The sequence below is a fragment of the Actinia tenebrosa genome, unplaced genomic scaffold (genome assembly GCF_029948245.1).
Source record: "Actinia tenebrosa isolate PJP-AT-01 unplaced genomic scaffold, QUT_ActTen_1.0 PGA_scaffold4__44_contigs__length_22323623, whole genome shotgun sequence".
Classification (NCBI taxonomy): Eukaryota; Metazoa; Cnidaria; class Anthozoa; order Actiniaria; family Actiniidae; genus Actinia; species Actinia tenebrosa.
This window is the reverse complement of record NW_028292581.1, coordinates 20139013-20163957: the sequence shown is the minus strand read 5'-3', so window position 1 is coordinate 20163957 and position 24945 is coordinate 20139013. Positions and strand designations below refer to the sequence as shown.

Genomic DNA, 24945 nt, shown 5'->3' with positions numbered 1-24945 from the left:
CCGCTGAGAGGAAAAGGCATGATTTAGCGCTGGAGAAATATCAGCGAGACGTTGCGGCTTGGAATGAAAAAAGACAAGCTTACAGGGATTGGTTGGACGAGAACTACCAAGACAAGATGCAGGCAGACAAGAACTTCGAAAACACAGACTACGCCTTTAAGCTCTATGCGCAAGCACACCCCGCGGCATTAACGGGGTTGAGAAAGCCCCAGTTTAAGAATTACTACCAGCCTTCTAAGAAACAAAAAGATAGCGAGCTGGTCTTCGTAGGAGTCGCAGGGCTGGCAGGGGGCGTAGCTTTGGCGTATCTGCTCTAACGAAGTAAACTGTGTTTCCTGAAATATATGATCGTCTTTTTGGAAAGCGATAAAAATAACTTTACCACTTATCTGAATCCCCCCATCAAAGCCCATAAAGTTAGGCTGGTTAGTTGTTCTTTGTACAATTCTTGGTATAATTTAGTCAATGCCTTGATCACTGAGCATAAAGGCGGCGGCAATTATCAAGGCGTATTGCTGCCCGATGGACATTACACACCAATCACCCTTGCTAAGGAATTAGCAAAACACGGTTATACGCTCACCACAGGATTGCCGCACGAAATGACCCTCAAACATAATATGCCAAACTATTCAGTAACTTTTGGAAAGTCTGACCCATTGGGATCTTTATTATGTGCCTCGGGCAAGACAATTACCGACACAGCCATACCCGTGAAATGGAAAGTCGCATCCTCTTACGAAGTCTATTGCGATTTAGTCCATAGTTACAACAATGGAGAAAAGTCTTCCCTTATGTCCAAGTTTCTACCCAAAGGTAATCCATTTGACCTGGTAGAATACACTCCCATTTCTTTGAGCTATGATTTGTCTCATTTGGTAGAAAGCATAAACATCACCATTAAAGTGGACGGAAAGACGGTGGATTTCAACGGACGCAAGATCAATCTCGTTTTGGAATTCATATAATGGGCCGCGTAGAGGACAAACTTAAAAGGATTTACTATGGACCTGAAGGCTATTGGAGAGGAGCGTCGGCTATCAAGAAACTTGCAGCCGCGGCCAGGGTATCAGAAGAAACGGCTAAGAACTGGTTGAAAAAACAAACCCTCTAGCAGGTTTATCTTCCTGTGCCCAAGTACATTCCCAGGCCCAGCTTTACCGTAAATACCCCTAATGAAGTTCATCAGGCGGATTTGCTTTTCTTACCACACGACAAGGTAAGAAGAAAGACCTATAGATACGCTTTGACCGTAGTCGATATCGCAAGCAGATATAAGGACGCCGAACCCATAACCAGCAAGGATTCTGGAGAAGTCGCAGAAGCCCTAGGTAGGATTTATAAGCGCGTCTTGAAATGGCCTAAGCTGCTGCAAGTGGATGCGGGGACAGAGTTCATGGGCGTGGTTACCAAGACCCTGAAAGACCACGACACCAAGATTAGGAGAGCCGAAGCTGAGTACCACAGGGGTCAGAGCATCGTCGAAAGATTCAATAAGACCTTGGCCGAGCGTCTCTTTGGATACCAGTATTGGAAAGAGCTGGAAGATCCCTCCAAACGCAACAGGGAATGGACTCAGAGGCTCCCCCACGTCATCGTGGCTTTGAACAACGAGGCGGCCAGGGCTACGGGAATAAAACCCAAGGATGCTATGAAGAAGAAACACGTGGAACACAAGTCCTACGTCAGAAGTTCGAGGGCGGTCTTCCCCCATGAAAAAAAATTAGGTAATGTCACAGTCCGATATCTCTACGGACCGGGTGAATTAGAAGGAGGATCCAAAAGAGCTACGGATCCTAATTGGTCTTTGGAAACTTACCAGATCCGAAGCGTAATAGCTAAGAAGGGTCAGCCCATCTTGTATTATCTTCACGATGGCCCCACACGTGGGTTCGTCATGGAAGAACTGCTTATCGTGTGATGTCCGAATGCTATCGTATGCACTCCGTCATCACACATCCATCGCTTACCGTCAAATGCAGACAGTGACACCTTCTCCTGCGTGACGTTATGTATCTGATGACCATAGCTGCGCAGGCTGTTCATCTTATGCCGCTGTTCCTTGCGTGTTCGTAATACGTTGAGGTAGGACTCGTGCGTAATGTCCTTCTTAACCACGTACTTTTTTACGCCTTTAGCTTTCTTTTCTACGCCGTCTAACTTTAGCACGCTGTACATCTTTGGTTTCAGACCCACGTACTCTACTATGGGTTTTCCTAACATTTCGTCTTTCATCTTCCCAATTACCTTCTTATTCTTCGCAGAGTAAAGGAAGTGCTCCTTCGGGTAACCGCTGGTGTCGTACTCGTCTATGTCGGGGAGGCAGTCTTTGTAAACGTCTTCCGTTTGCACTTCTAGAATTAGGGAGTCGGTGTCTGTGTATAGGAGGCGACAGCGGTCTCCGTACTTTGGCTTAAGCTTATCGTAGTAGAACTCATACATAAGCAGCTTCGATAGATCCAGCACCGTAAAGCCTGTGTAAACGGGCTTGTTTAGTAAGAGGTTTGCCCTTTTCATGTGAATCACGTAGAAGTTCAGCATTTCTACGTATCTAACGAAGCCTGGCTGTGACACGTATGCTTCTGCTTCCTCTTTGGTGCTGACTATTTTTACGCTTACGCGCTTGCGGATGTTCTCCATTGTCTTTCCGAACACGCTGTTGTTCATCAGTTTGAAGAGGTTTTTCTCGAAGTCATTTTTCGCTGCGGTACGCTTTTGCGTGTTAAAGTCAATGTAGGGGCGCATCCAGGGTTCCTGCGTGAATTTTAGGACTCTGTGGATCTTCTCTACGCGCATTCCGTGTCGCACGTAGAACTGCAGGTTGCGGTAATGTACCACATACTTCTTCTTATCCATCAGGTTCATAGTTAGTTTCCTGTACGGTTTGTAACCAGGGCACATTTGCTTTTGCAGCGGACTTAGCTGCTTAAATGGTATCTCTATCGCTTCTGGTGCTAAGGGGAACTCATTGTGTTCGTCGTGCAGGCGCTCTGGGTACTCCAGATCCACTTCTAAAACGTAACCCTTGTCTTCCTCCTTTCCTACCTGCATGTAGAAGTCTATCGGCTTCACTGGATCCCATTCGAAGTCTCTCACAGGTAGGTACTGTGACATTGCCCAACCATAAAGGTTATTCGCATCCAGGTAGTAAATGTATGTGGTTGGTTTCTCTGGGTCGTGCTCTACTAAGGGGTTGTTGGCGCGGGCGTAACGTCGGCTGGGTCCGCATACGCCGCCACGAATACCGTCTTCCATAAACCGATACATGTCGTACTCCGTTAGGAGATCCAACTGCGCATTTGTCTTCTTTAACAAAGCACTCCAGCTGAGCCCAGGAGCCGTGTAGAAATTAGCGGGATCCAATCCGTAATATTCCATAGCCATCTTTCTGAAGCTTTGGAAAACATCTGCAAGCAGCACTACGTCAGACCTTAGGTAGATGTCGTGGTAGTCCCCCATGTTCTCACAGGAGTACTTTTCCCACACGTCTAACGCATGCTGGTACTCCTCATCCTTTATACCGGACTCGTTTAGGGTGCTGTAGAAGCGATCTTTGGGTGGTAGGGACTCTTTGAATCGATCCCAGGAATCCATGTATTCATATGGGTAGACTCCTTTCCTTTCCGCGCCATATTGACTGGAAATGGGAAAGTTGGTGTTATACTTTACGAGGTTTGCTAAGGAGTCCGCCATAAACTGCTGCGAATCTAAGAACTTTAGCTTACCCACAGTTACGGACATGTAGCGCTCTTTGTTGTTGGGTATGCATTTGACGTCGGAGCCGTCTGTTCCTTGTAGTAGCAAATGGGAGTCGTAACCGCGGAGGTTGTGAAAGAACACCGGAATCTCCATGTCTGGATTTACTTTGAAGTTTATATTGCATTTCCAATGAGCCGCTCCTCTGTATTTACCCGTGATGTGGCAGTGATCCCTAACCTTATCCACATAGAAATCCTCAACAAATGCTTTGTGGCAGTGAATGCAGTGCGTGGAGGGCTTTCCCGGCTTCTCACCTTTCTTAGCATACTTCCCGCATTTAAAATGAGCTTCTCCTAGATACTTTCCATCTTCATCCCACGCTTTCTTGGCTCGTCTTCCAAACTGAAGAAGCGTATGTTGACAAATGTGGCATTTTTTTGCCTTGTTAAAAGCCTCCTGGTTCTCTTTGGTAAATTCCATCTTCTTTGGACGTCTTAATTGTTCTCTAATCTCCCCCTCCTCTTCTCGCAATGCTTCTAGAAACTCATTAGCTGCGTTCTTACCTCGGTAAATCACAGGAGGGTTTGCTTTACCGTCTGATCTGACTACTATGTAACCAAAGGAGCAGATCTCGTGTAATCCTACCTTATTCGTGGCACCGCGTTTCTGCTCTTCCTTAATTATCAACGCTTCGAAGTCTGCATATATCACGTAAGGCACTTGCATCTCCTTTTGATGGTTTGCGTATGAAAGCTCTTTGTTGGTGGGCATCTGGATCCGTTGCGCCACTTCTTCGACTCCGCGGCAGATCTCATCGTGTTTCTTTAGGGCATTTAAGGATGTAAATGACAGCAAGCAGCAGTCGCAGAAGTACTTTTTGCCTTTGTGCTTAGTATGTCTGTAGAATAGTCTGCTAATGTGTTTAACCCATGAGTAGTGTCCGCCGTGGTAGAATAAATGTACGCGCTCTCCTTTACTTTTTGACAGAACTAACGGTACTATCGTCTGCTCTCTGACTCCGTAAACGTTAATTGCTAGATCGTTTATTTCCTCAAATATGGGGATGTCTATCAACTGCATGGGAAATTCCACACCATCCCACTCTAAATCGTCTGTGGGATACTTACTTGTCCTACAGGGATCCTTCTCTGCTGGATACAGTGCAGACCTGATTGCCCACATAAAGCATCGATTGTCTTCATTCTTCACGTTTACAATAGCCTTCTTCCTTTCTACCCACGTTGGTAGCGGTACGTAACTCCCCCCTCGTATGGGTACGTACCTGGCCATACTTATCTCTATTCCTTCAACCTCCTCTACTGTCCAACCCGATCCTTCTTTCGTGTAGTTAGACAGCGACTCCATTATTGCTTCTAAGGCTTCACTGAGTGACCTATCCAGATTCGTGGATTCTAATATCACTAACGACTTTGATCGCAACATTGCTGTCGTCATTACCTCGTCTTTTGACAAACTTACTTCTACCATTATGCTCGCTTTCAGGGCTCCTAATTCTTCTATACCTTTTCGGAGAGTCCTTTTAACCTTCCTTTCTGACTGACGCCAAAACTGTCTAACGTCAATCTCACCGTTACCGGGTATTGACACCGTGCTGAAGTTGCTTTGGGATTCCATCTATATAATAGGAAATATTTTATACCTAATACCAAGCACTTTTTAGGTCGTCGTAGTCGTACTCACAGTCCTGACAATGCCAAAACAATTTAACCTTAGTCTCAAACTTCTTACCACATCCACAATCATAACTGCTCATACACTTCGTCTTCATTTTCAAATGCTTTTTCAAATCCGCTTCTTTCTTAAAAGTTCTCTTACATTCTTCGCACTCCATATATAGACTAACATATTTAAGTGCGCTGTTGCCCTCAACCACACTTGGAGTGGGGGTCGTCCGTAGGTGGATTTTTGACGCGGGTCTTACCTCGTGTTGAGATTGCGCTGGAACCCCCATTCCCTATACTACTACAGAGAATTACAATAGTCAATCCTAGAAATTACAAAAGCCTGAACAAGCTGTTTAGTGTCTTCAAGGCTCAAGTACCGCCTAATACGAGAAATACATCTAATGTGATAGAAACATAACTTACATACAGCCATAATTTGGCTGTCCATTGACATGGTATCGTCAAGAACAACACCAATGTTCTTAGCATTAGAAGATGGCTTGATGTATTCATCACCCATTAGAAGGTAGCCTAACTGATGACTAGGACGATGACTAGCTCTTAAAACTAACAGTTCAGATTTATCATCATTGAGTTAGAGTTTGTTCATTAGCATGCAGTTAGATATAGAGTGCAAGCAAGCTTGGAATTTCTCAGTCGTCATTTCCATATGGCCAGGTATTGAAGGCTTAAACGACAAATAAACCTGCGTGTCATCAGCGTAGAAATGATAACTCATATCGTGATAACGCATGACATCACCCAGTGGAGAGGTGTATAGTGAATAAAGGATAGGTCCGAGCACTGACCCTTGAGGAACACCACAGTTTAACACATGGTCATCAGAGGTATGTCCATCCAGACAAACATGCTGCGTCCTACCCTTAAGATAGGAAAGGAACCAGGAAAAGGCAGTACCAGCAATACCATAGCGGAATAAAAATCAAGTATGGGACTCGCAGTACCAACATCATGATTAACAGGGAAAATTGCATTTCGATTTACAAGCGTTTTGAGTTTCTACTTTTTATCAAGTATTTAATCTATTAATCTATTCCTAGTTCTTAGTTCAGTCAGATCCTATCATGTCTGTATTTTGCCTTTATTCTTCGGTCTTTTCATTTTGTTCTATCCTTCAATTTCCTCAATCCTTTATTGATTTAGTAAAAGATCGCGAGGTAAATATGTTGCTGTCCAATGTTCCAACAGTCATTTTGGGTTGAACACAGTGATTTGATTTGTGTAGGAAGTTGCACGATCTCGAGCACTATTTGGAATTCATAGGTACGAGAGATGTTTTGAAAGTTTTCTATGAATAACGAATTGTACGAGACGGAGTTTTTGTTTGGGGTTTTTAACTGGTTGTACTCCTCTTATCCAATCAGAATCGAGTAATTTTGTTGGGTGTATTATAATAAGTTGAACTGAATTACCAGCGATGATTAAGATAATATATCAAGATTGACCTTCGTTGACTAATGGACAAGGCATCTGACTTCGGACCAGGATAAGATCACAGCGCGGTCGATTCGTCAATCTTTTAAGTATAGTGTTCAGTACAATCCGTCCAGCAGTATGTCTCATTTGTTGACCTTCAACTGACAATTTCCAGTCATTAATTACCCTGAAGACTCTTTTCTACAGCAAAGAACCTTCTTGAACAAAACCTTAAATCTTGAACTTTGGAAGCTAAACAGATACGGGTCAAGAGCAGCATTGATAGACGACGTCAGAACTGATGCTGTAAATAATTCCGGTTGTATTGCTGATGATGACCCAAGTGCTACGACAAAGTTTATTGCAGCAGGACTCCAGCACACCACATATGTGACAACTACAGCAAGAACACACAACGTGACCTTCTTTTTCTTCTTTCTCTCGGTGATCTCTCGTTCTCCTGTAGCTTCGACTGTCTGCTTGCACCAGAGGGAAATGAATATTTTCACAGTAAAAGATATCATCAGAGATAAGACACAAGTTATTTCTACCAAAGAATACAACATATAACCTTTGAAAATCGACTTGTCGAGGGAGCAGCGATAATCATCTCTGCTAAAATGAATATGAACAAGTAATGGAAATAGCATAACAACAGCAAATATCCAGGACACCACAATGAGCACTTTGACGATTTTTATCGAGAAACGCTGACGGAAGGTGTGAGGACGACAAACAGCAAAGTATCGTTCAACTGATAAACAAATCATGGTGAAAATAGAAGCTCTGGACGCCACCCAACCGATGTTACTTCCTAAGAGTATTTTGCACAGCCAGTCACCAAGAACTCCATCAGGCACGGATTGACGAAAGAAAGGCAGGAAAATGAATTCAGGAGCAAAAAAAACACCAAATAAAAGATCTGCTACAGCCAAGTTCAACAGCAGATAGTTTGTGGAGGTTTTCATTCCTCGTTCATTCCTGATGATGTAAATAACGAGGGAGTTTCCTGCTATGTTAAAAACGAGAACAGCAGAGAGCACGACAGAAAAAATGATTTCCCCTGTAGCTGGCATGACCTCGGGTTCGAACTTCCACCGATATGTGATCACATCAAAATCTGTACAGCTATTGATCGGACTTGAGGTAGGAACTATCTTCTTATGTAGTCAGGTTGTGTTGCCTGTAGGTTTGTTGCCATTCCAAAAATACACAGCTGGTTTTATTATTATTTTAATAACGTCATTTTGAAGTGTTTTGTTTTTGATCCGTCTGAAAATCATTGTACTTCTTTATTAAGTTTTAATGAAATCCTATTTCATTGGATTCGTATTACAGATTAATTAAAAGCTTCACAAATATTGATTTTTTCTTTTAATATAACAGAGCATTGTCTTATTTCTCATAGCAGCAGGGCTTAATCAAGCTATGGACTACGAATGTAAATTAAGGCCCCGTCCATACTTATCCGGAAATTTTTATATCCGCCATTTTTTTTTTTTTTTTTTTTGCGGATACGAAAATGTTCGCGTCCACATGCTGCGTATTCAAATATTTTTCCAATCGTTTTCACTGTCCACACGTATCCGGAAATTTCTTGATCCGCCCTGATGCACGCTAGAGTGCCTAGTCCCTTTGACGGATAGTTTTTCTCATTGAGCATGCGCAAAATCGTGTTTACGCCAGCGTATTCGAAATTTTGCGGATACGGATACAAACATTTCCGGACACGTGTTGACGCAACTGTATCCGCAAAAAAAAAATTGCAGATACAAAAATTACCGGATACGTGTGGACGTATCCCTCTTGACAGAAACGAGTATGATACTAGGTGCTAATATATGTTCTCCTCAGAAACTGGGAAAAGATCTCCACAGAACGTTTTAAAAATTCTATTATTAATAGATTGATTTTTAATTATAATTTAGCTTTTTAGTGTCTTTTTTATAATACTAAGTTTATTTATTTTTATATCATATTTATTAATACTGTATTATGTATTTGTAAATTTGATGTGTATTTCATCAAATGTAATAAAGACTTTATTATTATTATTATTATCATTATTATCATTATTATTATTATTATTATTATTATTATTATTATTATTATTACTGTGCAAATCCTTTAAAATAATATTTCTGATTTCAACTTATTACCAGTCAGTGCGAATAAAATTTTCGCCAGCTGAAAGAGGAGGCCCTTATATAGACCTTTTTTGAGATAGGAAACCATGCCTGGTATGGTCTTATTTGTATCAAAACTATAGACCAAAATGCCTGTTGTAATTGTTTAATGAAGCTCGAGAAAGGCCTAAGATACTCTCACCCTGAAACCAGGGCCAACTCACCATAACTGATAGCATAGCGTTTTTGAATCCTGATCACGTGATTGTTATTCATCTATAACAAAAATACTGAGGTCTATTTATTCTTTCTGGATTCATCTTTTTTTCTCTTAGAACGACATTGTTTGCCCTGATCTGATAAGCACATTATTTTTCCAGATAAAAATAATATTAAAAAACCATCTCATCTAAAAAGAGATTTTGTGCAATTGGGGTGTACCAATACGATAGTTTGCATAGTTTGTTAGTTTGTATTGAAAACGCTGCTCAACAATAACCTTGTTTGGATGTGAATACAACAAGAGAAACGTGATGAGTGTCGAGTTGTTTGCCTAGTGTTATTTGAAAACACCTTTAAATTAAAGATTTATTGGAATACAAGTTCTTTTAACAAGTTTTTTAGAACTTTTTTAAGGCAACATTGAATCAAAATAGGACAAAATGGGCGCGCAATAGCATGTGGTTAAGTAATTCCTCGGTAGTATAGTGGTGAGTATCCCCGCCTGTCACGCGGGAGACCGGGGTTCAATTCCCCGCCGGGGAGAGGAAACATCTACTTTTAGAACTTTTGTAAAGTTAATACTTAATCGAAAAACGAGCAAATATATGCGCAATAGGATGTACTTAAGTAATTCCTCGGTAGTAGAGTGGTGAGTATCCCCGCCTGTCACGCGGGAGACCGGGGTTCAATTCACCGCCGGGGAGAGGAAATATCCTTTTTTTAGAACTTTTTTAAGGCAACATTGAATCAAAAAAGGACAAAATGGGCGCGCAATAGAATGTCGTTAAGTAATTCCTCGGTAGTATAGTGGTGAGTATCCCCGCCTGTCACGCGGGAGACCGGGGTTCAATTCCCCGCCGGGGAGAGGAAACATCTATTTTTAGAACTTTTGTAAAGTTAATACTTAATCGAAAAACGAGCAAATATATGCGCAATAGGATGTACTTAAGTAATTCCTCGGTAGTATAGTGGTGAGTATCCCCGCCTGTCACGCGGGAGACCGGGGTTCAATTTCCCGCCGGGGAGAGGAAATAACCTTTTTTTAAATAACTATTTTAAGGCAACATTTAATTGAAAAAGGACAAAATGGGCGCGCAATAGAATGTCGTTAAGTAATTCCTCGGTAGTATAGTGGTGAGTATCCCCGCCTGTCACGCGGGAGACCGGGGTTCAATTCCCCGCCGGGGAGAGGAAACATCTATTTTTAGAACTTTTGTAAAGTTAATACTTAATCGAAAAACGAGCAAATATATGCGCAATAGGATGTACTTAAGTAATTCCTCGGTAGTAGAGTGGTGAGTATCCCCGCCTGTCACGCGGGAGACCGGGGTTCAATTCCCCGCCGGGGAGAGGAAACATCTATTTTTAGAACTTTTGTAAAGTTAATACTTAATCGAAAAACGAGCAAATATATGCGCAATAGGATGTCGTTAAGTAATTCCTCGGTAGTATAGTGGTGAGTATCCCCGCCTGTCACGCGGGAGACCGGGGTTCAATTCCCCGCCGGGGAGAGGAAATATCCATTTTTTAGAAATTGTTTAAGGCAACATTTACTCGTAAAAGGACTAAATAGGTGCAGAAGAGAATGTAGTCAAGTAATTCCTCTGTAGTGGTCAGCAGTCTCTTCGTTTCAATATTCCAAATGCAAAATGCCATTTATTTTTACATCTAACGTCGAAAATGCAGAGAGTGATTTTTCAGACTCTTTTACACTGATGAAGGTCTTTGTTTAGAGCAAAACGTAATTTTAAAAATCGTAAACTTCACAAGTGAGAGACAACTTCTATTTATATGAATTCTGACTGCGATCTCGGAATCTTTAGCAATAGGAGTGTATCTTTTAATTTGATTAGTTCTCTTTTAGAATTATTTTATTTGCTAGCAAATATAGTATTTTCAATTGGTCGAATTCTTACAATAATATGTATGATAATATGTAATATATAAATATATATTATTATTATATAATTACCAATGAAATATCTATTTTTCTCTATTTCGAAAAATTGATATCTTCACACGTGAAAATAACATGTTATTTTCACGTGTGAAAATAACACCATTGCGATGGCTATTCAAAAATACACGGAAAGTATTGTCTGAAAAAGCCACAACTCAACATACTTTCATTGATAATTATATAATAAACAGAATATTACATGGGCGCTTGGAGATACGAAATTTATCTTCTCGTGTTGAAAATCTCTCACTCGTTCGCTGCGCTCACTTGTGAGAGATCTTTTCAACACTCGAAGATAAATTTCGTATCTCCGCGCGCCCATGTAATATCCTCTATTTATTTTAATCACATGGAGTTTCTTTAGTTATTGTAATTTGTGAAACGCTTTAGAGTATCAATAAAATAAAATAAATTAAAAAATATTATTATATAAGTAAATTACTGTGAGATTTGTAACATTACAAAATTGACAAGAGGGTCTTCACGAAAGGCGACTCCTCTTAATCCTAACCCTTAGACCTGTAGTAACCATTATCTTAAAACATAATACAAGAATAATAATTTGGACGTACAGCTAATTCTAAGGCTTTTATCTTTCTGTCATGGCATTCCAGCCTTTGCTCCAAAGACTCGATGATTTTATTAATGTTGTCCTTATACTTCTCGAAATCACTTCTTATGCTGTTCAAGGCATTGCCTCGACGTGCTTCATCTTCTTCACAGTTTTCCAAATGCCTCACTTCACAAGTCAATCGTTCAAGTACTGTATCACTAAGCTTAATAAACTTGACCTGGTCTGTAATGTTACCCATACAAAGTTGGACACCTGAAGGTAAATACATCAATCCATATCAATGTATTATGATAAACGTTATAGCATAACCACAGGTAGCCCAAGCTTGGTTTCTGTGGTGTCCTGTTATAAGGAAATGTATTGAGATTCATCAAAAATTTCAATAAAATTATTGAAACGTGAAATACAGCCTCGGAATTTTACCCGATCATTGAGAAATAGCACTTCTTTTGTTCTGTGTGGTTATTTTTTTAATTTAGCCCGTTTTAAGATTTTTTCCCCCACCAGTAAGAAATATTTATTACTAAGTGCTATTTCTCAATGATCGGGTAAAATTTCGAGGATTTATTTCACATTTCAATGATTTTATTGAATTTTTTGATGAATCTCCATACATTTCCTTATAAGAGGACACCACAGAAACCAAGCTTGGGCTACCTGTGGCATAACATGAATCAATTAGGGCCTTGTGGTATACCTCTTAAATACACAGCTATCCCAAAAAGGTTTTGCTGCATGTTGTGGCATATTGCATGCTCCAAGTTGCATCGTGTTTGTAGCCTACTACCGCTGGAAAAGTTATCATATTCGAATTGTAATAATGTCAACACAGAAGAAAATATACCGCGGAAACCGTGTAGACAAAATTTGGTAAAATTCCATATCGTTGTGACCTTTCGCTGATTGCGTTCACGTCCTCCATAGGGCTTGGAATGCAATTTGCAACTTACAACAAAATCTTCACCAAGTCATTTCTTTTCATTCTCGAAGGAATACCTATGCATGTTACTTTTATATATTGAAGGATTTACACGTAAAATTACTAACACTTTAAAAGGTTACACTTTCAAAGGCAGGAGTGTTTATTCATTTTCTTACCTTTATATTTCCATTCCTGAAGCTCATCCGCGATTCTCTTCTCTTCTTCAGGAGTCAGGCGTAAAGCCTTTACTAAAGAATCGATCAGCTTGAAGCAAGTTGTAAATTTTGTTTTATCCCAGACAGAAAAGTTGCAGTGGCCCCATTCATTTCTGACGTCTTTCCGCACTTGGTTTGATAAGTCTTGGACGTCTGGGGAAAATGCGCTGGCGGAGGATAGAATACCAAGAGAAGCAGATAAATCGCAGGTGCCATCAAAACCTGCCACGAAAAGTACAAAAGATCCGCATAGTTTGTTAAATACTATTTGCTGATTGTATTTATTCAGTAACATTAAAATGAGGTAAGATATTATTTATGATTTCCCTCAAGCTGTTGCTGCAAAAGACGACACAGGGTCCACTTCGAGGTACGTTGCTCCAACCCCTTTAAATTCTTATACCATAATTCCACAATCAACCCAATAAGACCCCAAATTTTTGTCCGAACCACAACCTCCCTCGATCACGAACGTCCGATCCCCAAACAACCGAGCCAACTGCGGGTGACAGTGATATGTGGATCGACAAGTTATTCGTTATTGTTGTATTTATGGGTCTGTTGACAAAAAAAGTTTGCAAACTTTTGAAGAATGGGAAAAAAATAATAACTTTGACGATAAATTATATTGCAAGGCATTTGCGACCTTCCTTCAGTACAGTTCAGGTCAGTTTTGACGACTAACCGTCTTTAAGCGTTTTCGCTTATATAGAAAGCCTCGGTTATACAAAATTGCTTCAGGTTGCATGAGCTTTCCCTGTGTGTAGCGCTTGCGCAACTGATATATTTCGATTCTGTCAATAGACTAAAGTTTTTTAAACAGTCTATAAAGTCTATAAAGTTTAAAGTCTGTCAACGTGATAAAGAAAAAAACCATGTGAAAGGACTGCGCCTATAACGTTGCAAAAATTTCCAGCGATGAACTTTCGTACCTGAAAAGTTAGCCATAAAAGGTTGTAAGTACAATTTGGCTAAATCTACAGCAGATGTAACTCTGTAGTCGTAAAGACGAGCTTCCTTTCTGTGATTTGCTTCGTTGCTGTTGATGCTGCCATAATTCAAACTGTTGCATTTTCCATCTTTGCGAAGGTGTCCATGGTAAACCTGTTCGTGGATGTTGTGGGTGCTTTTGAGTTGAGAGTAGAGGCATAGCACCTGTGGTTCAATGAAACTTCGCAAGTTTGGCAGAAGTATTTTATTTAGGCAAATACCAATCACCAGCCATCTCTTCTGGTTATCGCTTAAGTCAAAGGTTGGGTTAACTGAAAATAAAACAGGGGTAAATATAAAATATGTATGGATAGTGTGCTACCATGCCCATCCGTGAATTTGGATTGATTCACTGAAAACCTCATTAAACATGTCAGTAGTTTATTAAGGAAACATAACTGCTCTAAACGAAAAGAAATGAAAACATTTATCACGGAAATACCTAAATTGTGACCATTTTTTAATGTGTTGGCATGCATGCTTTTGCCATCAAATTCCACTAGCACAGCATGGTCACATTATAGACAGCTATGAAACCGTTCGTGACTCAAATTTTCGATAGTTTTGGGAAGCACGGGTGGCGTAGCGGTGAGGGCGCTCGCCTCTCACCAATGCCGACCCGGGTTCGAGTCCCGCTGAGCTCGGTGTCGTATGTGAGTAGAGTTGTTTGTTGGTTCTCTCCTGTGCTTCGAGGGTTTTCCGGGTTCCCCGGCTTTCCTCCCTCTGCAAAAATCAACTCCTAAATTCCAATTTGAATGACAGTGGATGAATAGCTACTCTGTAGAAACGCCACTGCTAGATCCCATTTATTTATTTATTTTTCATTCATTTTTGTTTTTTTTTTTTTTTAGTTCTGCATGTATCTTGCATTTTTCCTGTCTTTTTCGAACAGGCTAGAGTTCTCATTTATTTGAATTAGCTCCCTTCGACCCCAAGGGACAAGACATGATTACCGTAGTTTAAGTGAGCTTGGTCATTACTTTTTATCTTTCCCTAGACTAGAAGCCAAACCAGTTTTATACTAACCTGAAATGCCACCAATAGCGCATCCTTCTTCATTGTGCATTGGAACCTGTTGTATGGATACACAAAATAATGAGAGATAATAATCTGAACACGTGCTGACCACTACCACTCTACAAAAAATATCCTTTTATCGTTAATTATATAATGCTAAGGAAGAGACTAAATTGTGGATGAGACTCAACTAAAGAATTCTATTCCTACAGTCTGGAATGACACGTGTTCTAAATATAAAACGTTACGCACAAACCGAAAAAATAAAAGTAATTTTTACGCTGAAATTTGTATCTTTAAAGTTTTATCTTGTATTCTCATAAGATGGGGGCGAACTTATGATGAAGGAAAGTATACTATATACCTGATATACAGGATGAAAACGGTCGAAGTATACTTACTATTAGATGCTCTCTATACCACTCTTCCAGTCCAAGAACGTATGGCTTCGATTCCTCACCGATGCCTTCCCTGCAGACCAACTCTCGATCCTCTTTAAGAGGCAACAGGTGAAGACAATCATCATCAATACACGACTCCAGTTGGTGTCTTTCACACTTTACAACGTGTCTAGAAGGACAGAGCACGCAGATTTCATAATTCAGGAATTGGTACCAGTGGCATTCTTTTGTTATTTCTTTCAAAGAACGCTCCAAAAATTTCCATATTTGAAAGGGAATGGGCTGAAATACCCAAGATCTTTCTGGTTGAAGTGATCTGAGCACGACTTTCACAAAACGCTTTCTGCGTATTAGAAATAGCTCATATGCATAAGTACGACCGATGAAAAACCTTGAAACACTTTGATAGAGCTTTGGCTTGTGGGGATAGCCTTTCTCGGAGCACCATGTAATCAGTCTAGACACTAAACAGTTGTACAGACCATGGGGAATAAATCCATCTAGACAGTGTAAATACAAAGTGCATGGGTCTGACTTGGAAGGACCAACATCAAAAAATGCTTCAGGGGATGACTTCAATTGAGCAGGCACAAAATAATGTAAGCTCTTTGGGTCTTCGTTTCCTCGAAATATAGCTATGAGTCCATAGTGCTCCATCATGGCTAGAATATCATCTTTTGTCTCTCCATGTTCAAGTTTCTCTTTGAAGACGTGTTCGACAAGTTCCATGTCAAGAATACCGGTTTCCTCCAAGGTTCTCCAATATCCTGAGTTTACTGGATGCTGAAACGTAGCAAAACAAAGATTCTTTACCGAGACAGAGGTTAAACATCATTAGGATATGAATACATGAACAAGGGTAACAATGATTGGAATAAACTTGAGGGGGAAGGGCTGTTGGTTATACACCTATTTCAGAAATCGTTTTCGCACCAAAAGCCTCAAGCAACAAACCAAGACCGCAGAGAACGCCGGTTCTTTTAGCTGTAATTAGTTTATTCATGATAATTAGTGGAGAACTATAGCCACCGCATGAACATTGAATAAATTAATTATAATTAAAAGTACCGACGTTCTCTGGAGCCTTGGCTTGTTACTTGAGGCTCTTGGTGCGACAACGATTTTCGAAGTAGGCGTATATGCGAGCTGACCACTGAATGAAAACATAAAAACAAGTGAGGCAGCGCCAAAGTTCTTCTATCCCCGAGTGTAGGTCTCATGTAGGTGATTGAACGCTGATGACATTTAACTAATACTAAAAAAAATAAAATAAGTAAAAGCTAGGGCACAATATAAGAATGACAAAGAGGACCACACTTGTCGTGAAATTCAGGTTAGAAAAGGACATTTACTAACCTGTTCATTGAAAGGTCTGATAGTAATGAGTTTCCTAAACAAATCAATAAGCCATTCAGCCTTTAGAACGACTGTGTTTCCATGCTTCAAGATGACACCGAGGTCGTGGTAAAAGTTTAGCAGAGCTGAGATCTCTTTCTTGTCTTCTATGTCGCAAACCTTTAGGATTAATCTTTCAAGGTCCTTCAACGACATATGATTCTTCCCTTCTTCTTCCACTAAACTCTTAATAACCTAAAGAGCCAAAACAATACAGCTTAAGTTTAAGAAAGAGGAGGGGATAGATGGTAGGGGTCTGACTGGTTTAAGGACTCGTAAATAGCACATTAAAAAATGTGGATTTAGGATATATTTGAACACTGACTAGGAAATGGGAAAAAAATAGAATATAATACAAAGTTCTTGACTAGGATCAAGGCGCAGTCAAGGGAACCTCAATTACTTTTGGCGTTCTCCATGTCAGTGCATCATCATCTCTCCACGGTTAAACCTTCGTACAGTGGCTATCAATTGCAAGGCGATGAAAAAGCAGTCTCAAAATTAATGCCACAACTTAAGTTACCCGGTGAAAGTTACTATACTTAGTATTGGAGAATTGCATTTTTGTTTACCTGTTCAAATTTAAACCAACGTACGGGAATTTTTTCCCCCATGTAGGGCTCCATGCAGAAAAGTTTTTTGACGTTTTCCTTGAGCTTCTTTACGCCTTCATCATTAGACGAATTCCAATTATTGACCGTAATAAAAGGCCTTAAAACATGGTTTTCGTAGCTCTTTCCGGTCAAACTTTTTTGTATGATTTCTTCCATTTTCTTTGGTTCTTCAAATGGACAGTCGGCATGAGTCCCAGTGATGAAAACAGGAGGACGTAAGTATGGGAGTTTCTGCCGTATTTCGCGGCCTACATCGCTGGCTTCTGGTCGAGCAGTATGTATTGACACGAGCCATGAATGAAGAGCTTCCAAGTTAGTTTGCTGGTCATGATTGTCCAAGCGTATCTCATGCACACCTTGCCTTACACGAGGTTCTGCCACAGCTACTAAATCTTTTTTAAGGTTATAAACCAAAACATAAACTGCTCTATGAGAAAAGAACACAGGATGAGAAGCGTAGTAAAGTTGTTGACCTGCGAAATCCCAAATACTGACAGTAGTTTCCTGTCCTGCAGAAGAACCTAGATTTTTCGCCGACAAACGTTGGATTAAGTTTTCTATCACGGTTTCTGGTACAACATCTTTTCTTGTAGCATTTCCTGTTTCAAGGTCATCTCCTTTGCTTTCTTTCTTGCTTTCCTCTGAGACGTCGTCACGACTACTGTCAACAACAGGGTTACTAGCAATATTGGCATCCTGTAGGTTATCAGCTTTATCGAGGCTCTGGTCAACGTCGACATTGCTTTCCTGCGGTACAAGTGAGTTTTAATGAAAAAGCGTTTGTAAAAATGTACACTATATACAAATGCGTTATAGTGCTAATCGAAAAATAATCTGTTGTTGTGCCTCCTGTCATGGCTGCCATCACACGATGGTGCAAAGCTTCTATAGCAGAATATATATTATTTAATTTACAGAATTGTAAATGTGGCTTGCAAGAGAAAATCTCATTGAACAATGAGGAAAAAATGTATTCCCTACCTGTTGGGGTCTCGATTGGCTCTGAGAAGAGTCCGGTTCTTGTATTTTAGGGCTTTGATTCAACAATTGAACCATTACGCGAGCAACACCATCTTCATAGTTTTTGTTTGCGTCACCGTTTTTTGATATCTGCCAGTCTACAGTAGCATCATCAACGTCAACACTAAAGCTAGATGGATCTACCACTACTCCATTTGTGCTTTGTTCTTTAGGGTCAAATGACAAACCAAGAAGGGACTTTTTGAGACTAGTTTTTCCGGCTCTGTCCTGACCAACCAGCATTATTCTTCCTCGATAAACCTCTACCTCGCCGCTCTTCAGAGCTTGTCGATACACTTTCTCAGCTTCAGGACCACGACAACGGATTTCTAGTGGAGCTGAAAATAACGAAAGATATCAAAGATATAATTTGTTTTTTTATTCGTGCTCAAAGCAGAAAGGATGTGAGGTATAAGTACTGATTAAGTGCTATAAGTGCTGATCTAGCCTGCGTGCAGCCGAACTACGAGAAAAAAGTCCGGCTGCACGCTGGCTAGTGCTGATTCCATGCTCTTCAATAAAATAAACCTCTTTATCTAAGTGTTTAGTCGTTCTAGCACTTTCGCACTTTTGCCTTAGTCTCCTTTGCGGCCGTCATTAGTCTCGGTCCTCACGGGCTCGTGAGAATCTGGGAGCGAAACTAACGACGGCTGCGTAGGAGACCAAGGGATTCGTTTTCAAAAGAAAAAAATAATTTAACTATAAGTAACTATTAGGTGACTTTATTTTGCGGGCACAAGAGTTTTTCGCACCTGGCATCCGGTTCTGTGTTAACATTTTTAGTAGACATCTCTGCACAACTTGATGTACGCCAATTTCTTTTGGTCGGCCGTCAAAAGAAAGAATAAGTGAACATGAAAGGATTGCGGCCACGATATCTTTATTTTCCTTTGGCAAGCAAATTTTTACATATTGCACGACATCTTCCAGTGGTGTCCTCTCGGAAGTCGTAACCGCAGACAAGAAGTTAAAAGCATGCCACATTACCGCATCTTCTGACATTTCTTTTTCTATGGCCAACTGGACTACTGCCATCAACGTTTGAGAATATCCCCTTTCAGCTGTCACTTCTTGCTTGTCCTGAAGTTTTGACAAGTATCCTTGCCATGAGAACGCTGGTGTGGTCATGCGTACACGTTTCATGTAAGTTGCAGCACATGCAATTGCCAGCGGTTGCAAATCAAGAGCCTTGACAACTTGCAATGTCATTTCGTCATCAGAAGCAATGCCAGATATATTTGGAAGCGCTCTTATTGCTTCATCAGGATCCATACCGCGACTAAGGGATAAATGGTAAGTGTAAGATCTAGAAGCATCATGAATGAATCTACTGTCTCGAGTGACAATTACCAGTATCTGACCATTGCCGTCAGTCTTTTCTTTTGCCTTTGGCAAGTATCTGAAGACTGATTTCAGGTCTGTGACGTTATCCACGATCAGGAGCCATGAGGAATACTTCCGCAATTTTGGGGCTACTAGACTTTGAAGATGACTGATAACTACGTCTTCCTGAGAGAAACTTGCTGTAGAAGTCTCATCACACTTTAGGCTTTCTGCCAACTTGAGATACGATCCTATCAATGTGTCGATAGATGATGCATTAAGAGTGAACACAAATTTTACTTCTGTCTCCTTATCGGGAACATCATGAAACACTTTCTGACCAATCTGTCTAGCTAGTTCACTTTTGCCACAGCCAGGATTCCCAGACAGATAGATTAAAGTTATTTCGTGTTGTTTAGCATTTCTCAACTTTTCCATTTCCTGTAGTATGCTCTTGATTTCTCTTTCACGATGGATAACGTCATGGCAGGGTTTGGGTGGCAAAACGCAAACACCTTGTAGTTTCTCGTTACGCATCTTTTCCTTTTCTATCAGTTCCTGAATGACTCAGATTGGTTTTATAAGAAACGCTTACTTGGTTTTCCTCGATATCAGCTATGTCCAGTTTCAGGAAGTAGTTCAGCATGGCGACTGAGTAATCGCTCCTTGGCTGCATCTACCTGTAATCACGACATGTACACAGTAAGCAAGAAAACCACAATCTCGCAAGAAAGTCGACAATCTAAAAATCCCGGGGGCGGTTTTGATTTTCGGACCCAGGGGAAATCGGGGCTGATTGTGCTGATGAATAAGTGCTCACTGAACCGCAACACACAGAGAACTCTTGGTCACCAAACTGGAACGTTTAGAGAACTCTTGCCTATTCAACTGGAACGTATAGAACACAGAGCTTTAGAAGTAATTTAGAAAACCTCGCCTTCGGCTCGGATTTAATATAGAAAAATCGTGGTCGTTTTGTATGGAAAATATGGAAGATATTGCGCGTGAAAAAAATCAGCCAATTAAAATTCTAGAAAACATCACTGTCACGGCACGGCACGCATACGGCACTGAGCTTTTCACAGTCTTTCGAAAACTGCTCTAAAACTGCTCTAATAAAGATTTCAAGGACCTACTAATCCGTCAATACATCTGTTAGGCCAAATCGATTTTGTAACTATAAATTTTTATATTTCTGCATTTGGCAAAACAGATTTTAACACTCATTTCAGAAAACGTTGTCGCAGAGAATTCAGCCGGATAAACCATAAAATAAACCAGTAGAGTGCTGACACTAAATCCGTGAAACAAATACTAATTTTTAGAACTAAATAGTGATAATTAAACAATAGAAAACAAAGGATTCTGTATGAAATAGTACTAATTAGTGAATGATACGATAAATTATAAAATATGTAGTAGTTTTAATACAAAGACTTTGTATAAAAGGAATTCGGTATTCTCAAAAAAATGAGTTGTGTATTTGTGTATTTTGCCGTGAGTGAAATTGTGTAGTGCCGTGGAAATTTGTTATTTTGCCGCGAAAAATTGCGTAGTGCCGCAAAGATTGCTGGTTATTTTGCCGTGAAATATTGTGTATACAATATTCCTAAGTGGGAGAGTATACTCGCGCAAAAAACAAAAAACAAAAAAAACAAAACAAAAACAAAAATAAAAAAAAAAAAAAAAAAAAAAAAAAAAAAAAAAAAAAAAAAAAAAAAAAAGAAAAAACAACAACAATAAAGTGCATTTCGATTCGATTAATTCACTGCATGGTTCTTATTACGGGAGAAATTATCTTTATCTCGAATAAAAAATAATTGAAGATTTTTTCCCCGATCTTATTTTTACCTTTCAGTTTCATTCAAATTGTTCTCCCCTGTGACTTCCGTATCGGGAGCTCCGCTTTTAGACAGTGCCTAAATATATATATTACTAAACGTAACTTCTATTCAGTTAAGGTGCCAAGAAACCTTCTGAGCGGTCAACGGGAGTAGGGAGGGTTTGTCCGACGCACAGTTGACAACTATTAAACACGCTTCACGAAAATGTAAATAACACGACCGGTGAAATACTCAAAATAGCACGCTCACCTCAATTCAAAGTCACGCAATGCTCCATCCACGTCGTTATCATGAACGGTAACACATTAACAGATCAGTAATTAATATGTTAGATGGAAAAATACTACAGCGAACATAGTGCAAGTATGAATATTTCGCTTAAATTGTATGGTGCAATCACGTTTATAATGCATTTACTGTCAGTATTCGCGTGCCACGACGAACATGCTATTTTAATACGAGTTCACGGTCTTTACATCGCACAGAAAATAAAAACTCTTATTGCCACAAATTGGGATCCCTGGTTTGAATTGTCCTTATTCTTATGGCGAATATCAATTACCTCTCAAAAAATCAATTTTGGAACCAAATATCAATCGACCAAACTTGATAACTCCGCTCATTATTTGGATGGTTTTTCTGTGGTTCCGAGCGTTCTAAAACCCTCAAATAGCGAGTTAATTTTGCGGCGTTTGGCGCTTTATTTTTAGGCCGTAAATTAGTTATTTCATATAAGACAGAAAATTTTAAAAAAACATGATCTTCTGAATACAATTAACCATGATAATCTACAATAACTCTCTCCCTGTTTGATTTTAAAACAATGAAATCCCTAAATTTTAAAGCGAAGTGGCTCCGATTCATGATGTATCGCCGCGAGGATGAAAACGAAAGCTAACTCGCCAGGCTGAACGCTTTGCCAACGTGAACCACGCATTCAGAACTATACTTTTAAGGCTAGTAACTTGCGAGAGACGAAGAAAATCAAAGAATACCTTACCTTTGCTCGACTTTCCTGTTTCTGAGAATTCTGTCACAAACTAGGTTAGGCTAAATTTCATGGTAAATTGGCTCTGTACGCGGCACAAATACGTCATTATTTTGAGAGGGGGAAGGGGGGAGGGGAGGGGGAAGGGGGGAGGGGAGGGGGAAGGGGGGAGGGGAGGGGTACACGTATGGTCAGTCGGTTCTACTTCCGCGGTATAAGTATATAGAATATCGGGTAAAATTTTTTATGATTTTTAAAAAGCTAATAAAAACAGAATCCATCGCTTCTAGTCGTTATGCTTTTCATAATGAAATGCTTTGAACAGAACTAAATGTTTTCCAACATTTTTTACTTATTCTGCTTACTTATATATTCTAAGTAAATGGAATCAAATTATATAACTTCACAACATGTACGGGCTTTATACCACTGCCATTAGCCAAAATTTGGTTGGACAGACATTATCATATTTGTGGTAAAATCTGTCATGAGGTCACATTGTGACCTTAGTCGTTAATGCCTTTTGAAGAAGACGCATAGACACAGGGAACCCGGCTATATTTTTTTGCTTCTTTTAGAAAAGTAACTTTGCTCTTTGTGGGTTTCCTGTGTTTTGATCGGTTTCCTATTACATAAGCTGTGATCTGCTCTGTGATCAGATCGGCGCTGTAAACTGATAGCCGATTAAATTCAAATCAATAACCGTTGGTGTTTTGTTTCTTATGGGTTGCCTGTGGTATGTAACACTTTCTAGTAAGCAGTCAAAAGAAGTCCTTTGAGTGTTTACTAGAGAGTGCGTTACCAACGGTTATTACTCGGGCTATCTGCAAGGTAGACCGAGTCTAGGTTTCGGTTTTCTATCTATCTATCTATCTATCGACGTTGTCGAAAGTGTGTAAGCCTGCGATGCTCGGCGGTCTGCGGTGTTCCCCTGCAAGTATGAAAACGAGGCGGGTTACCACAAGTCATGTGACTTGCTTTGCTTTTCGAAGGTTCTGTAGGTCTTTTCCTTTTGCTTATCTTGCTAGCTGCCTCTCGTGCTTTATCTTGAAAACGTATTGGAAAGTAATGGCGACTTGCTGTTCTGCTGAGGCGCTCAAAATACATACAAAAGCACACGCCGTTCGCGGTAGACCCACTCTAAAAGATGTCGAGCGTCAGTTTCGAAACGGGTCGTTCCGCGAACTCAAAACCCAAAAGAATACCAGAAAGAATAATACTCAAAGCAATGCCAAATATACTCAAAGCAATACCAAAGAAACTCAAACGAATACAAAGTCAAATGTACTCAAAGTTACTCAAAGACACTCGAACGAAAGAACAAATACAGGAAACTGAATATCCCAAACAACATGGACGCCATATTGAAATCTTCCAAGATAACATTTAACGCGTTTCCAGAATCAAGAAGCCTTGGACATATATCATTGACAGTGAGGATAAGTCTTTTATTTATTGTATTGTTTTCGTTTACGATTTTGAATATATTTTTCAATACTCTATCGTTCTTTGAACTATCAGTAGCGAGCGTGTTGATCGCTGCCCTGTGCATGGTTCTTGTTGTACATTTCATAAATACCTCGACCAAGACTTTCGTAGATTCTTTACAAAATGACTGCTGTACAATTATCTGTATTTGTTTATCCCAATAAAGAGTCACATGTATTAGAGGAATGCAGGTCTCGTTATGCTAAATTTCATATTCATCAGTATGTTGAGCATAAGCCTCGTATTGTTTCGCGTGATCGAGAACCAAGTAGAGTCCCAGTTAAACGACTCACCCAACTTTTGCACAAAAGCAGAAAAATACGGAAAAAAGTTCGTAAGTATGTGGTCAATAATGTACCCATGTCATCTAGAATTCATTGTTTTCTTAATAAATGTAATTTCAATCCCGAAGAAGTAAAATCATATGTCAAAAGTTGTCATCAAAAGTTTAAGAAAAACACTGGCCATGGTAGTGCTTTACCCAGACGGAGGAAATTATGTTCTAGAAAATCACTTTTTTACTTACACAAAAGAGCAATAAATGCAAGTTATAAGCTTATTTATTACTTGCCACTCTTGACAAATCCAGGTTCACAAAAATATGCTGGTTTATCCCATGTTTACAAAAGTGTCAATCACAGAATCAATCACAGTAAGTTTACCCTGAGCAGAGACGTAGAAAAAAATCCTGGCCCATACACAGTAACTGATCCCAACAAAACAGTTTCTGCTCCATATTCTCAAGGTAACATTGCATTATTTGGGTCAAATGCTGGTCGTCAATGTGTAGCGATGTCATTGTGTGCATTGATATATAAACATAGGAGTTCATTAAGATCTTCAGGAGACCTAGTAAACATTATGAATATTGGGAATGAGTTATATTATCAAGGTTGTACAACCAAGACTTTTTACTTTTGACAGAATTACCTTGTATGGTAACAGTATTAGAAACTAATTACCAGCTGGAATACAGTCCAAGCTATACTGGTAATGTACATGATGTGTCATCTACTGTTGATTAC

At 39.9% G+C, this 24945-nt stretch overlaps 2 protein-coding genes and 6 non-coding genes across 8 annotated transcripts; 6 read left to right on the top strand and 2 right to left on the bottom strand.

Annotated features, from left to right (window-relative positions):
- Positions 1-7003: 7003 nt before the first annotated feature.
- LOC116296507 (somatostatin receptor type 5-like) lies at positions 7004-7897 on the bottom strand. Its single transcript, XM_031704531.1, has one exon. It carries the CDS (start codon positions 7895-7897, stop codon positions 7004-7006), a length of 894 nt encoding a protein of 297 aa, XP_031560391.1.
- Positions 7898-9640: 1743 nt separating this feature from the next.
- Positions 9641-9712, top strand: Trnad-guc (transfer RNA aspartic acid (anticodon GUC)). Its single transcript has one exon. It is a non-coding gene; the product is annotated as a tRNA-Asp (tRNA).
- Positions 9713-9962: 250 nt separating this feature from the next.
- Trnad-guc (transfer RNA aspartic acid (anticodon GUC)) lies at positions 9963-10034 on the top strand. Its single transcript has one exon. It is a non-coding gene; the product is annotated as a tRNA-Asp (tRNA).
- Positions 10035-10123: 89 nt separating this feature from the next.
- On the top strand, positions 10124-10195 carry Trnad-guc (transfer RNA aspartic acid (anticodon GUC)). Its single transcript has one exon. It is a non-coding gene; the product is annotated as a tRNA-Asp (tRNA).
- A 91-nt stretch (positions 10196-10286) lies between these two features.
- Trnad-guc (transfer RNA aspartic acid (anticodon GUC)) lies at positions 10287-10358 on the top strand. The gene has a single exon. It is a non-coding gene; the product is annotated as a tRNA-Asp (tRNA).
- A 42-nt stretch (positions 10359-10400) lies between these two features.
- Positions 10401-22520, bottom strand: LOC116296514 (uncharacterized). Its single transcript, XM_031704539.2, has 10 exons — positions 22445-22520; positions 19030-20280; positions 18239-18615; positions 17216-18004; positions 16605-16838; positions 15249-16031; positions 14857-14902; positions 13773-14102; positions 12802-13062; positions 10401-11955 (listed from the first exon to the last, which is right to left on the bottom strand). The coding sequence occupies exons 2-10, from the start codon at positions 20135-20137 to the stop codon at positions 11666-11668; spliced, it is 4218 nt and encodes a 1405-aa protein (XP_031560399.1). The 5' UTR covers positions 20138-20280; positions 22445-22520; the 3' UTR covers positions 10401-11665.
- On the top strand, positions 10448-10519 carry Trnad-guc (transfer RNA aspartic acid (anticodon GUC)). Its single transcript has one exon. It is a non-coding gene; the product is annotated as a tRNA-Asp (tRNA).
- On the top strand, positions 10609-10680 carry Trnad-guc (transfer RNA aspartic acid (anticodon GUC)). The gene has a single exon. It is a non-coding gene; the product is annotated as a tRNA-Asp (tRNA).
- Positions 22521-24945: the final 2425 nt, after the last annotated feature.

Excerpts from the sequence above, each read along its gene's own strand:
- LOC116296507 (XM_031704531.1), bottom strand. The coding sequence starts at position 7,897 with ATGCCAGCTACAGGGGAAATCATTTTTTCTGTCGTGCTCTCTGCTGTT.
- LOC116296514 (XM_031704539.2), bottom strand. The coding sequence starts at position 20,137 with ATGCGTAACGAGAAACTACAAGGTGTTTGCGTTTTGCCACCCAAACCC. Across the intron at positions 16,839-17,215 it reads GTTGGTTTAAATTTGAACAG|GTTATTAAGAGTTTAGTGGA; the intron begins GTAAACAAAAAT and ends TTGGCTCTTTAG. Across the intron at positions 14,903-15,248 it reads GGTATAGAGAGCATCTAATA|GTTCCAATGCACAATGAAGA; the intron begins GTAAGTATACTT and ends TCCATACAACAG.